This window comes from Trachinotus anak, unplaced genomic scaffold (assembly GCF_046630095.1).
Source record: "Trachinotus anak isolate AG129_WGS33_773 ecotype Australia unplaced genomic scaffold, CSIRO_AGI_Tana_v1 ptg000007l, whole genome shotgun sequence".
NCBI classification, from domain to species: Eukaryota; Metazoa; Chordata; class Actinopteri; order Carangiformes; family Carangidae; genus Trachinotus; species Trachinotus anak.
Window position 1 is genome coordinate 23,867,624 of NW_027273858.1, and position 13,406 is coordinate 23,881,029.

Here is a 13,406-nt window from a genome sequence, read left to right on the forward strand (position 1 = left end):
ATGCTTTGTTATGTTTTTTTTTTCATCTGTGATGTTGCTGTGTTGCATGCTTCTACAGCATAGTGTTGTGATAATATGTTGAGCTCCACTCATTCAATAAGAGAAAGGAATCATATTTTACAATATCTTGCTTTTTCAAGGCTCGTATAAATAAATTCTAGAATAAACCAAATAATATTAAGGACAACGTATCCACCATATAAGAAGAGGATGCCACCATTACCAAATCTGAAAAACAATAGCTCAAATTACAATCAATCATTTAATTCTAACTTGGCCAGTAAGCTATGTTTACCGATGTGACTTTTTGTAGTTAAGGACAGGATCCTGTCTCTTAGTTTTTTTTAGTAAATATGAAAAATAACATGATATTGCAATAAGTTCAGGTCTGAAACACGTCTGATTTAACAGCAAACTAAAATTTGATTTCCGCAGACTACAGGTAAAGTAGGTAAAACTAGTTGGAGCACATTAGCACAAAACACTGGTGAGCTTTTTCTGAAAAAAACCTCACCTCATTGCTCAGAGTGGTGAACTTGCAGAGGGAAATGATCAAATTGTCGAAAACATCACTGAAGCCATAGTGAGCCGCTATCATTGCACATTTCCTGCAAAGAAAGAAACATATATGATTATACACCTTAAAAACTCACCACCACTTAAAAACAACTTAACAACATACTTCATTCTTCAGGATTTCAGCTAGAAATGTCTGATCTACTGTTGAATATACAGTGCATTCATACAGTTTCAGACCCTGTCACTTTTTTCACATTTTGTGAAAATGCTTTTTAGAAATTTTTGCAAATTTATTATACATGAAAAACTCAAATATCACATTTACACAATCCTGTCTCTGAGTTCTTACGGTTTTTGCTCCGATATGCACTGTCAGCTGTGAGACAGATGTGCATCTTTCCAAATCATGTTCAATCAGCTGAATTCACCAAAGATGGACTCCTTTCCAGATGATCAAGAGAAATGGGAGTCACCTAAGCTACATTTCAAGTGTCATAGCAAAGTGTCTGAATACTTATATCAATGTGATATTTCAGTTTTTCCTTTTTAACAAGTTTGCAAAAACCTCAAATTAAGTGTAGAAGGTTTAGGGATTTTTTTTTTCTTTTTTTCTTTTTTTTTTTTATTTTAGCATAAGGCCGGTGTCTGAAGACTTTCTGAATGCACTGTAGATACATTACATAGGTAGATACATTTCATTCCATTTCACCTAACCTAGATCTCAGAATGTAGAACAATCAGCAAACTAGGAGCAGTGGTTTAAATTATGACAATACTCTACCCCTTTAGAAAGTCCTGAAATATCTATGCAGTTGTTTTAACATCTAATAGATATTTCTATTGCAGTATATAGAAATATGATAGTGATAGTTTTCTGTGGAAATGTAACAATGCTTTCAGTACAGCCAAAGTGTTTTTAAAAAATTAGAAGCAGAGACAAATGACAGCCAAGTGGGTGATGTGTTCATCTAATCAGCCTCAAGGTAAGTTTGATGGAAGTGGAGTAGATTTGTTAGTTAAATAATGTGTGATGCTGGTCCAAATACATTTTGAACCTGACCAACAGCACAGCATTTTGACCCATGAGCAAACCACAAGTTGTACGTTGAAAGATGAGCCACAGTGGCCTGCGACTTACAAAAAACTACAAATAACCAGTGGCTGGGAACACTTTGTTCCAGACAAATGAAAGTTGGGCTGAAAGCTTGTGAAGGACATGTGAGGGCTGTTTCATGGTGTGTGGCTGTACATTTAAATCCTTTTTCAAAGTAGCTCCCTGTTCTACCACCTTAGCTGCGGACTTTAAACTTGTTTACCTGAAGCCAGTGATGGCCTTCTGGATGATGCTGTCATCCAGGCTCTTGTCAAAGACGTAGGAGAGAGCAGCAATGGTGGGACCCCAGGTCATGGTGAACAAGTCATGGTCATAGCTGCCAGGTGGCAGGTGGAGGAAAAAACCCTCAGGTGTGGCACCGCGATGCAGCAGCACACTCCAGACATAGTTCTCCTTCACTAAACCTGTCTGCTCATCTGGCATCACAATCTCTTCATTTCTGTAGAGGAAAAAAAATCTCAGCTGTAACATAAGCTAATTTATGTTTGCTTACAAATTTCATTTTTTGTGGAGTGTGTTTGTGCTGATGCAACACTGAGCTTTAGTACCAATATTAAAGAAAAACTGTGTAACATAAATATGTTTTCGCACAGAACTTTTTCGTTTTTGTTTAACTTTGTTTTTTAATTAAAGAAGCTGAAGTTTGTAAGTATTGAATGTTGTCTAAACACAAGCACCTGTAAAAGAACCAGCTTAAATGAAAGGTTTAAAATCAGAACAAGTCTCCAGTTGCACCTTTGCCAATATGGAGATTTGCTGCTTTTTTTTAATATATCATTACAAATTGAATGTCTGTCTTTTGGACTGTTGATTGGACAAAACAAACAATCTAAAGGTCACCTTACATCAAATATCAATCAGAACAAAAAACAACTACAAATATTTACATTCATGTAATTTTTTTGTCAGTACTTTTCAGCTGTATATAACAATAATACCTATATTTAATTATAATTAATAAATTAATGTCACCAGGACACAGAAAAGTGTGAGAAAATTGATGGATGGATGAACAAATTAAAAAATAATTCATTAATTTAAGGTAATCTATATTTTTTCTAACACTTGCCCATGATGATATGATCTGCTTCCTAGCTACCGAAACGGGTGACAGTGTTTAATGTAAGTCTGATGGTGCTGACTCATACTCTACAAAATTTATGTCTCAACTTAAACAGGGTCAGGTGAGTTGTATGGTACAATGGCAACTTACTTGATAGCATTGTAGATATCTTCCAACATGTCCTGGTCGAAGTCTTTGTTTCCATTTACTCCCTTCAGATTTTTCTTGAATTGCTGTTTAAAGGAAAAAAAAACATCGAATTTTGTGAATAATTAATTTAATAATAATTATTTCCTTGCATAAACTTTATTTAAACAACTCAAGTGTGTCTGAGAGAAAAAGAGACATTTCCGGCAATTTCCTTAGACACTGTCTCCACCATCCACATGTCAGTCAATGCATCTCAACATGGGAGTTTAGGTCAGACAGCCAAGCCTCTGTCATTCAGTGCTTCTAAATGAGCATCAAATGAACAATTAAAAGGGCCTCAGGTGGAAACACACTTGTTATGTGTCACTTAATACACTTTAGTTGAAGCTTTAGGAAAACAGGGATTAGAGCCTAGAGCCTCCTGTAAATAAACATAACCACCCAGTGATGACTGACAGACGCAAGGCTTGGTTTTATGAGCTTGAATGGGCAGTTTAACCCATTGGCAGATATGAAGAGGATAAACAGGAGCTTCCAGCAGGAACACAGAGAAGAAAACATAGGCAGAGAAAGATAGAGCAGGAGGCCACAGAGAATCAGTCCTGATTTGTCATACTCATATCATGGACTCACACTGTCTCAAAAGCACACAGAGTCACTCACCATCAGAGAGCAGCTCTTGGAGCAGCTGCTAACAATAACCCTCACATGCTGCCAAATGGAGCAACATGGCTTGTTTTATCAACAAATTGAACATACACCACTGACTGTACCTCACACTAAACAAGTCATTGTGAGATCCTGATTTAGCAACAGTGATTCTGGTCATATGTTTCGCATTTCAAAAGTAACCCTACCGCCAATACATGCTGTGGTGAATAATACGCACTTCAAGCTGTTAAGTAAGTAGTGTGCTTGGTGCCACTTTTATTAGACCTCTCCAAACCATTGTGTGGAAGCCTCTGTCTCTTCTATCTGTTTGAGCCTAGAGGCCAACATGCTTTTTTCACCTAAATGCAAATAACCTTTTGGGAAAGTGTAGGGATAATTAAAACAACATATTGCACTGACTATATGATGACATATGACTCAACAAGCAAATCTACAAATGACTTGTACATATGAGAGTGTGAGACAGAGAGAAAGACAAAGCAAGTGCTTGCTATTATTTGCCAGTGAGAATGGTTGACCCATAATCTGTTCATACGCGGCCCCAGATACTCTGTTTAGTCTTCATCCCCTGTCAATCAAAGACAGAAAAAACAGAGACGGTAGATGAGCAGAGATAGGGAGAGAGACCCCACCCCTCCCCAGTGCTGTTGTCACCTGTTTAGGATGAGTTCACCTCTCAGACAGACCACCATTCGCTATAGCTGTCGGCTGTAGGCTTTCTGAGCCACTAAGCTGCACCAGTGCAAATTCTAGCACTCACAGGGGAATGTCATACTATCAGACACAAACAGAGGCATGTCACAGAAAAAAATACACGTATGAATACAGTGCACTTTTTTCCCTTTGCAGAATTAAATTTGCAAACTACCATTTGTTACACAAAGGCACAAACCCAAAGGTACATTTTTTTACCAGGAACAAAAAGTCCTGCTGGACAGAACTATACAAAACAGGAGTAACAAAGTCATTATGATAGCTTGGCATGAGTACCATTAGAAAACAGACTATGGTAAAGATGACTCTAACTTAGCCTCTCTCTCATACCAGAGGCATTTCTGGTGCAGTTATTTAAAGTTCAGACTGCAGAAAAAAAGTTCAGAAGCATGTTGGGAGTGAGTTTGTACCTTTAAGTTGTGTTTTGTAGGACAAAGGCACATAGAAATGTTCAGCTTTTATTGGTCAGTGACAAGAAATGACACTTTCTCACTTCTCCCTGCAGGTAGTTCTGTTTATTTGTACAAAAATTTCACACCTCTGAAAACTAAATGAATGGAATATAATTCATGCATATGTCACGGTTACTTTGGACAATGCACGTGCCTGCTGTTAAAAGTTTTCTGTATGGTACCTATTCATGATGGATGGAAAATTTTCATTCTCAAATAATTGTCATCTAAACCATTTGTCTCTTTACATTGGAAGGTCTGCCTATTTGTCTTACCTTTCTTTTTCTTTTCCATCTATCATAAGTATTTTATTATTGCTCGGACTCATTAGTAGTGTTGTCTATTCTGGTACTTCTACCATTAGTTTTCCTAGTGTGTCCACACCCACTAGTAACAGTTTTGTGCAAAAGGTTTACGCTCTTGAGCCGCACAGCCAGAGTCATAAAGAATTATCCTCAGAGACAAGAAGAACAAGGCCCTGCAACAGATGGTAGGCCCATACACAGACCAGACCCCAACATCATCAAGCAATGGATCAGAGGGATGAGAGATTACAAGAAGAGATGCTCTTGGAAAAGATGTGTCCACTAGATGGGTGCAGATACATGATTCATTCTATAGGTAAGCGTTAGAAACCTGAATTTGATTTGGGTGATCATGGGTGCCTAGTAAAGGTTAATGAACAGCAAAGTGATGTGCCCTTTTATGCTATTCAAAAACCTGATGTGCCACTGCATTCTGGACCATCTGCGAGGATGAAGGGAGACCCACTAGAAAGCCAGTGTAGCAGTTATAATAATAATACAAATAGTTTATTTATAAAGCACTTTTCTTAACAAGTGCTTTAAAAAAGAAATAAAACCAGACAAGGCAAACAAAATGAGAAAAAGAGCATGAGCACAGAGAAAGTAATAACAATAAAACAAAGAAGATCAAATAAATTGGTATAAATAAAAACATATGTCAAACATTTCCAAATGCTTTCATAAAAAGAAAAGTTTTCAGAAGGGCTTTAAAAGAAGCTAAATACTTCACGAGAACCCTGGTTACCCTTTGTCACAAACAGGAGTGGTGTAGAAGCATTTTGTTCCAGCTGGAAATGGTGGTGGAAGCTTTTGCTGATACCCGAGTTAAGTGCGTTACAGTTATCGGGCTGAAAGTAGATAAAAGCATGTACAACTTTTTGCAGATCAGCAGTTGATAAAAAAGACCTAATTTAAGAGATTATCATGAGCTGGAAGAAACAAGGCTGAAAACATTTTTGACTTGGCCATCGAAACAGAGGTTAGCGTCAAAGATTACCCATATATTCCTAGCAGGAGATCAACAAAAATGATCTCAGACTTATCGTTATTACATTTAAGGAAATTATCCAGGATTAAATATCCGAGGCAAGATGAGAGATTTGCTTGGCTGCTGGGATCTGTGGGTTTGAATGACACGTATAACTAAGGGTCATCAATGTAAAAATAGTAAACAAAACTTTGTGTATTTGAATGACCTGGCCAAGAGGGGACATATACAGGGGTTGGACAATGAAACTGAAACACCTGCCAATTTAGTGTTGGAGGTTTCATGGCTAAATTTGACCAGCCTGGTGGCCAATCTTCATTGATTGCACATTGCACGCTGCAGTAAAGTTGGAAAGATATTGGCAGATTCGCACTTCCGGGATCAATAACTCTTATGTGAAACGTTGTTAAAACACAAAACACGCATATTTTCAATCATATCTGACCTGGTGCAGGCAGAACAACCTAGAGCTAAACGCTCTGAAGACAGTGGAAATGATAGTGGACTTCAGGAAGAGCCCAGCCCCACCCACCCCCATCACCCTGTGTGACTCCCCCGTGGCTACCGTGGAGCATTTTCGCTTCTTGGGAACCACCATCACACAGGATCTCAAATGGGAGCTAAACATCAGCTCCCTCATCAAAAAAGCTCAGCAGAGGATGTATTTCCTGAGGCAATTGAAGAAGTTCAACCTGCCAAGGACTATGATGGTGAACTTCTACACCTCCATCATTGAGTCCATCCTCACCTCCTCCATCACCATCTGGTACACTGCTGCCACGGAGAGGGACAATAACAGACTGCAGCGTATCATCCACTCTGCTGAGAAGGTGATTGGCTGCAATCTTCCGTCCCTCCAGGACCTGTACACCTCAAGGACTCTGAGGCGTGCAGGGAAGATTGTAGCTGACTCCTCCCACCCTGGACACAAACTCTTTGTGACACTCCCCTCTGGCAGGAGGCTGCGGTCCTTCAGGACCAAAACCTCTCGCCACAAAAATAGCTTCTTCCCATCTGCTATTAGACTTATCAACAAGGCTAGAGAGCCCCACTGTTGCTGATCAATTGCACCAATCACCAGAAAAAATTCCTTGTATGTGAAAACATACTTGGCAATAAAACTGATTCTGATTCTGATTCTGATTCTGATTCTGATTGGTGTCCTACAGATTACACTACAACACTTTGTTTGAAAGAAATGCATTTTTCATAATTTCTAGGAATTTTTATTATGAATATTAATCAATAACTTTACTATGATAGAGTGTAGTGTCACCAAACTCACTACACACTTCATTGGTGTCCTAAAGATTACACTACAACACTTTGTTTGAAAGAAATGCATTTTTCATAATTTCTAGGAATTTTTATTATGAATATTAATCAATAACTTTACTATGATAGAGTGTAGTGTCACCAAACTCACTACACACTTCATTGGTGTCCTAAAGATTACACTACAACACTTGATTTGAAAGAAATGCATTTTTCATAATTTCTAGGAATTTTTATTATGAATATTAATCAATAACTTCACTATGATAGAGTACAGTGTCACCAAACTCACTACACACTTCATTGGTGTCCTAAAGATTACACTACAACACTTGGTTTGAAATGCATTTTTCATAATTTCTAGGAAGTTTTATTATGAATATTATGTATTATATAATCATAGTGAAGTTATTGATTAATATTCATAATAAAAATTATGATATTGCAATAATAAAATATTGCAATGCACACAACATTATGGGTGACATATCAGAGTTCAAAAGAGGACAAATTGTTGGTGCATGTCTTGCTGGCGCATCTGTGACCAAGACAGCAAGTCTTTGTGATGTATCAAAAGCCACAGTATCCAGGGTAATGTCAGCATACCACCAAGAAGGACGAACCACATCCAACAGTAACTGTTGGACGGAGTAACTGTGGACGCAAGAGGAAGCTGTCTGAAAGGGATGTCCGGGTGCTAACCCGGATTGTATCCAAAAAACATAAAACCACAGCTGCCCAACTCACTGCAGAATTAAATGTGCACCTCAACTCTCCTGTTTCCACCAAAACTGTCCGTCGGGAGCTCCACAGGGTCAATATACACGGCCGGGCTGCTATAGCCAAACCTTTGGTCACTCGTGCCAATGCCAAACGTCGGTTTCAATGGTGCCAGCAGCGTAAATCTTGGGCTGTGGACAATGTGAAACATGTATTGTTTTCTGATGAGTCCACTTTTACTGTCTTTCCCACATCCGGGAGAGTTACGGTGTGGAGAAGCCCCAAAGAAGCGTACCACCCAGACTGTTGCATGCCCAGAGTGAAGCATGGGGGTGGATCAGTGATGGTTTGGGCTGCAATATCATGGCATTCCCTTGGCCCAATACTTGTGCTAGATGGGCGCGTCACTGCCAAGGACTACCGAACCATTCTGGAGGACCATGTACCCAATGGTTCAAACATTGTATCCTGAAGGCGGTGCCGTGTATCAGGATGATAATGCACCAATACACACAGCAAGACTGGTGACAGAGTGGTTTGATGAACATGAAAGTGAAGTTGAATCTCCCATGGCCTGCACAGTCACCAGATCTAAATATTATTGAGCCACTTTGGGGTGTTTTGGAGGAGCGAGTCAGGAAACGTTTTCCTCCACCAGCATCACATAGTGACCTGGCCGCTATTCTGCAAGAAGAATGGCTCAAAATCCCTCTGGCCACTGTGCAGGACTTGTATCTGTCATTCCCAAGATGAATTGATGCTGTATTGGCCGCAAAAGGAGGCCCTACACCATACTAATGAATTATTGTGGTCTAAAACCAGGCGTTTCAGTTTCATTGTCCAACCCCTGTATATGGAAAACATAATGGGGCCAAGAATAGAGCCTTGAGGTACCCTTGAAATAAGCTAAGCCGTCTGCAGTTAGCAGTGGATTGTTAGTAACTTTAACAAGTGCTGTCTCTGTACTATGAAGTGCTCTGAAACCAGAATGGAAACTGACTAATATCAACTGAGATGAGATACTTTTCTCCCAAATCTTTTAACTGTCTGTTTCCTAGTTTTACACGGTGCAATTTGGTCGAGGATGGGAAGGCATTCATTGTCAAACGAGGTTAACTGAACATCTGGATTGAGAGGATGTAATGGAATTAAAGTAAAATGCATTAAAAGCATTATAGAATTTAGCAGCAGAACCAGTGTTGAGGATGCAAGAGCATGTAGTAGGGTAGGTACTAGGAGTACAGAGCAGCAGCTTTATGGTCAGTAACAAGTATAACCATCAAATTAAGACCTACGGCAGAGAAACTAGATGAAAGCACAAGGTCACAACTTTAACAGATTGAATGCGGTTAAAAGTCTATGTGAGAGCTATGAGAGCTACAAAAATTAGACGTTTTGGAATGGGAAGGACAACAAACATGAACATTAAAATTACCAAGAATTTTGTTATGACAATGCATAAAAGCTCTGAAAATGCACAAATAAATTGATTTAGGTGGCCTATAAAGTCAGGCAGGAGAGCCTGTGATTAAGAATCTTAAAATTTCAAAGGAATTGCAAAAAGTGACAAGATGGCACTTAAGACCTAGACCACAGGAAGGACTAAGAATATAAAAATAAGAAAAATCACAGGGCCTAGCCTCAATCAGGGTAACAGTGCCCTCCCGGGACAGTCTCAGTAATCATAAAAAGGTCCAGATCATTAGAAACAATTAAATCAGAGTAAATGTAATAGTTGCGAAGCAATAAGGTGACATCCATGTCTGTTCCTTCTTTTCTTTCAGCTCTCTCTAATGAGGAAAAGCCACACCAATAGTTATCTGTGGAGTTTCTTTTTTATCTGGAGCATCACAAGCTTTTCTCGTATACTTTCTAGGGTATTCTCCATAAGCTCTACCACACACCTAGCTACTGTAGCCTGCTCCATATATGTCGATACAGTTGTTCCTTCTGACACTATGTTCTGTTGTCTATATATACACATTGTAAACATATCTGATTGAACTTTGACCTTCAAAATTGTGAGGCTGTCTATTGTCCAGTTGGTTTGAAAAGGTGGGTGGGACTGACCTCTCACCAAAGTAAACTGTGATTCGCTACTTAAACCCCCTGAAGTGATATAATTAGGCTGAGAGGGCAGCAAGATGCTTTTGAAATGCTGCTTTTAAAATACTGCCATGTTAACCAGCAGCAGCAGCGATGGCAGCGAACAGGGTCGTTTTAACTATGTTTTGTGGGATGTGTGTGGATTTTAAATGAAGCATTCCCTTCTCCCCCTCATTATGATAACTTGGCAATTTATCCTCAGTTGGCCTTCAACCAAAACACACGAAACCTACAATGGCTGCCATAGCTATTGTCTCAAAAGTCATCCTGATAAACTGGAAAACCAAACAAACAATAAACATCAATCAATGATTAAATCTCCTCACAGAACATGTCAATGGAAAAAATAACTGCCACTCTAAGAAATCAGAATTTCACACTTCATCAATCTCTCAATATCTTAATCTCGATTTTGCCTGTTAGTGAATACCACTAAACCAGTCACATCTCCATACTCATGCAAACTCACAGTGATGTACACATCATACACTTTTCCTCCTCTTTTCTCTCCCTCCTTCCCTCTAAACTGATTCTGCAAACCATTATTAACATCTAATCAATTAATCTGTCCCTTCCTCCCACATGTCTTCTTTTCTTCTGTGTTCTCTCTTTCCCTCAAAATTGATCCTGTAATATAAACTAGGCACAAAAAGTAAATCTTCAACTGTTGGAAAGCCTGTTTATTTCCCTTTTAAATGGTGCCACATTGTAAGGGACATGCATTTGTGGGATGGGCAGCAGAGCTAAGTATGTGGGTTGCGCCCATGATTGTTTTATTATATTACCATAATGATGCTGTTCCACTCCCTGAATCTAATCAGATCATCACATACATCAGTGTAGCTGCTTTATGTTATTGTGTGTATGTCTATCTTATTTATCTTCTATGTCATTGTTTGCTTAATACGTCATCTTCTGTGTTTTTGTTTTTTTATGTTGTGTCAACGACAAAGGAAAAAAAGAGCAATGGTTCAGTCTAGCAGCAAGAGAATGAGCAGAGCACTGATGGCTGAAGAATACAGCTATGACATGATTAAAAGCATGTGCTGCAGTGACAGGAGCATGTCATATGAGTGTAGCAGTGGATTCGAGGGTTGCCAGAACTAGCAGTGGTTTGAACCACTACTCTATTAAGTCTAACAAAACACTACTTATACAACAAGTAAGACCATTCTCACAATCTCTGACCCCCCCAAAGGTCCTGGCATTAATATGTGTCTTCAGTGATACGATCACAAGTGGTCAGCTACATGTCTGTCAGTTCACACCTGGCTTTAAAAGGCATCACAACAAGTCTCCAGTAACCATTTGTGATCGGATCTCAATTCCCTGCTTTATATGCTAACAAACAGGTATGCAGTGTTGTTTTTAGCCAGTTTGACAGATGGATCCATTGTCAATGTGCTTCTGTGTATGTGTGTGTGAGTCAGAAAGAGAGAGAGAGAGAGAGAGAGAGAGAGAGCAAGAGAGCGAACGGTACAGCTCTACAGTAAGATAAGGGTTTAGCCACTAGAAAAGCTGTGACAGGACTAATTAGACTGTGGCAAAGGACGTCAGTGTGAGCCCAATGGCCTATAGATGTAAAAGGTGGCCAATTGATGTCACAGGAGCTGTTCCTGTCCCCTGTCCTGGTGGTTACAGGGGCCTGGTGCCATTTGTTGTTGTTTGAGGGGTGTGGTCAGCTGGTCTGACAGGAGCTGGACCTGGGCATGTGTGCTACCTATGCCATGAGAGGTGTGGTCTATAGATGGATCAGGTGTGTGACTTAAGGAGTGTGGCCTGTTTGTGACACGTGGGTTAAGCAATTATCAGACAAGGAGGCTAAACCATATCACATGGTAAATATTTTTTAATTTGTTTATGCCCTGAGAAAGACCCATTGTGGATTGAAACCAGTTGGCAGTTTTCCTTTTTGTGATATATTTTTCTTTTTGCTTATCATATCATCCAATATGAATGCCCTAACTTAGAAAGGCATTTTAGTAGATTCTTTGCTTATTGCAAGTGAAATTTGCTCCCCATTCATTTCTATATGAAACGTTTACTTCAGGTGGTGAACTGACCCACCTCCTTGGCTTCCCACTGAGTTCCATCTGAACTTTGACATACCAAATTGCGAGGTTCCTCAGTGTCTAGCCAGTTCCAGAGAGGGGGTGGGATTCACCTATTGTGATGTGATGGTCTCTTGCCATCACGGGGCCTTATATTACCATTTGGGTGTGACCACAATAACCAACATAGCCTAGCACTTAAGTGGTTTGAGATGTTACTTATTTTGCCATCTAAGTTTATTGAGGTTGAGTTCCATCAAACGCAAATCCCCCAGTCCCAAGATGATGACCTTTACCATTGCTATCTACATTCTAGCCAACGCATAACTTACCAGAGCTGTGAGGGGCTGTGGGTGTGAATAAAGGAAAACCAAAACCCCACCATACAATGGACATGGTGTGTGTGTGTGTGTGTACGCACGTGTGTGTGAGAGAGACACAGGGATCACTCACCTCTACAGTCATTGGGATGTTCTGCTTGCGGACATTGTGGTTATGCTGGTCAGTGTTCAGCATTATGACAGCGTAGGCCAAAGCAAAGCCTGCATCGTTGCTCATGAAAGGAGAACCATTCACTTTCTACAATTATGCACATACAGGAGACAAAATGTAACACACAATAAACAGTACATCAACAGAGGCTTAAAACTACTTGTTTCTAACCTAACACCAAATCAGAGACTGATTTACTCTAAGTTCCAGAACAGCTAACCTTCCATTCTGCTGATATTACAGTGACCCCATAGAGTGGAAATATCATTTACACTCTCACTGCCTAAAATTACTCATCAACTCTTTCAAGGCTACTGTTTGTGTGTATGTGGTCAGCCTCAGAAAAGGCCTTTACTATGAATACTTTCCAGGTCACATGGCACCTCCAGCTATTTTGAGAAGTCAGATGTTCCCCCCTGTGGAGCTTGTCCTTTGCCCATCATTGTGGATGTGTGTGTGTGTTAACACTTATGTCATCCAACTACTATAATCTGGAGGGTTAATCATGTGACAGTATTTGATTTATATTTTCACCACGTTTACAACAGCTGGAATTATCTGATGATGGAAAATACAGTTTGTGGCCAGGTTGGCTTTGCTGGATGGAAATGGCAGAAAAGGGTGGGTGTGTGTGTGTGTGTGTGTGTGTGTGTGTGTGTGTGTGTGTGTGTGTGTGTGTGTGTGTGTGTGTGTGTGTGTGTGTGTGTGTGTGTAATGAAGGCACTGGGTCTGACATGAATTTCAGTTGTGCTTTAAGATAAAGCATATACAGCAGGTAGGACCCA

The 13,406-nt window shown here is 39.7% G+C and overlaps 1 protein-coding gene across 4 annotated transcripts in view; it reads right to left on the reverse strand.

The window, feature by feature from the left end:
• The window catches only part of gbf1 (golgi brefeldin A resistant guanine nucleotide exchange factor 1), a 110,323-nt gene that overhangs the window by 21,192 nt on the left and 75,725 nt on the right, over nt 1–13,406 (reverse strand). For all 4 annotated transcript variants that reach the window (XM_071481500.1, XM_071481501.1, XM_071481502.1 and 1 more), the window contains 4 exons: nt 12,583–12,708; nt 2,847–2,929; nt 1,836–2,072; nt 515–608 (listed from right to left, as the gene is read on the reverse strand). In XM_071481500.1, the coding sequence (XP_071337601.1) occupies nt 515–608; nt 1,836–2,072; nt 2,847–2,929; nt 12,583–12,708 (540 nt within the window). The remainder of the gene's footprint in view (nt 1–514; nt 609–1,835; nt 2,073–2,846; nt 2,930–12,582; nt 12,709–13,406) is intronic.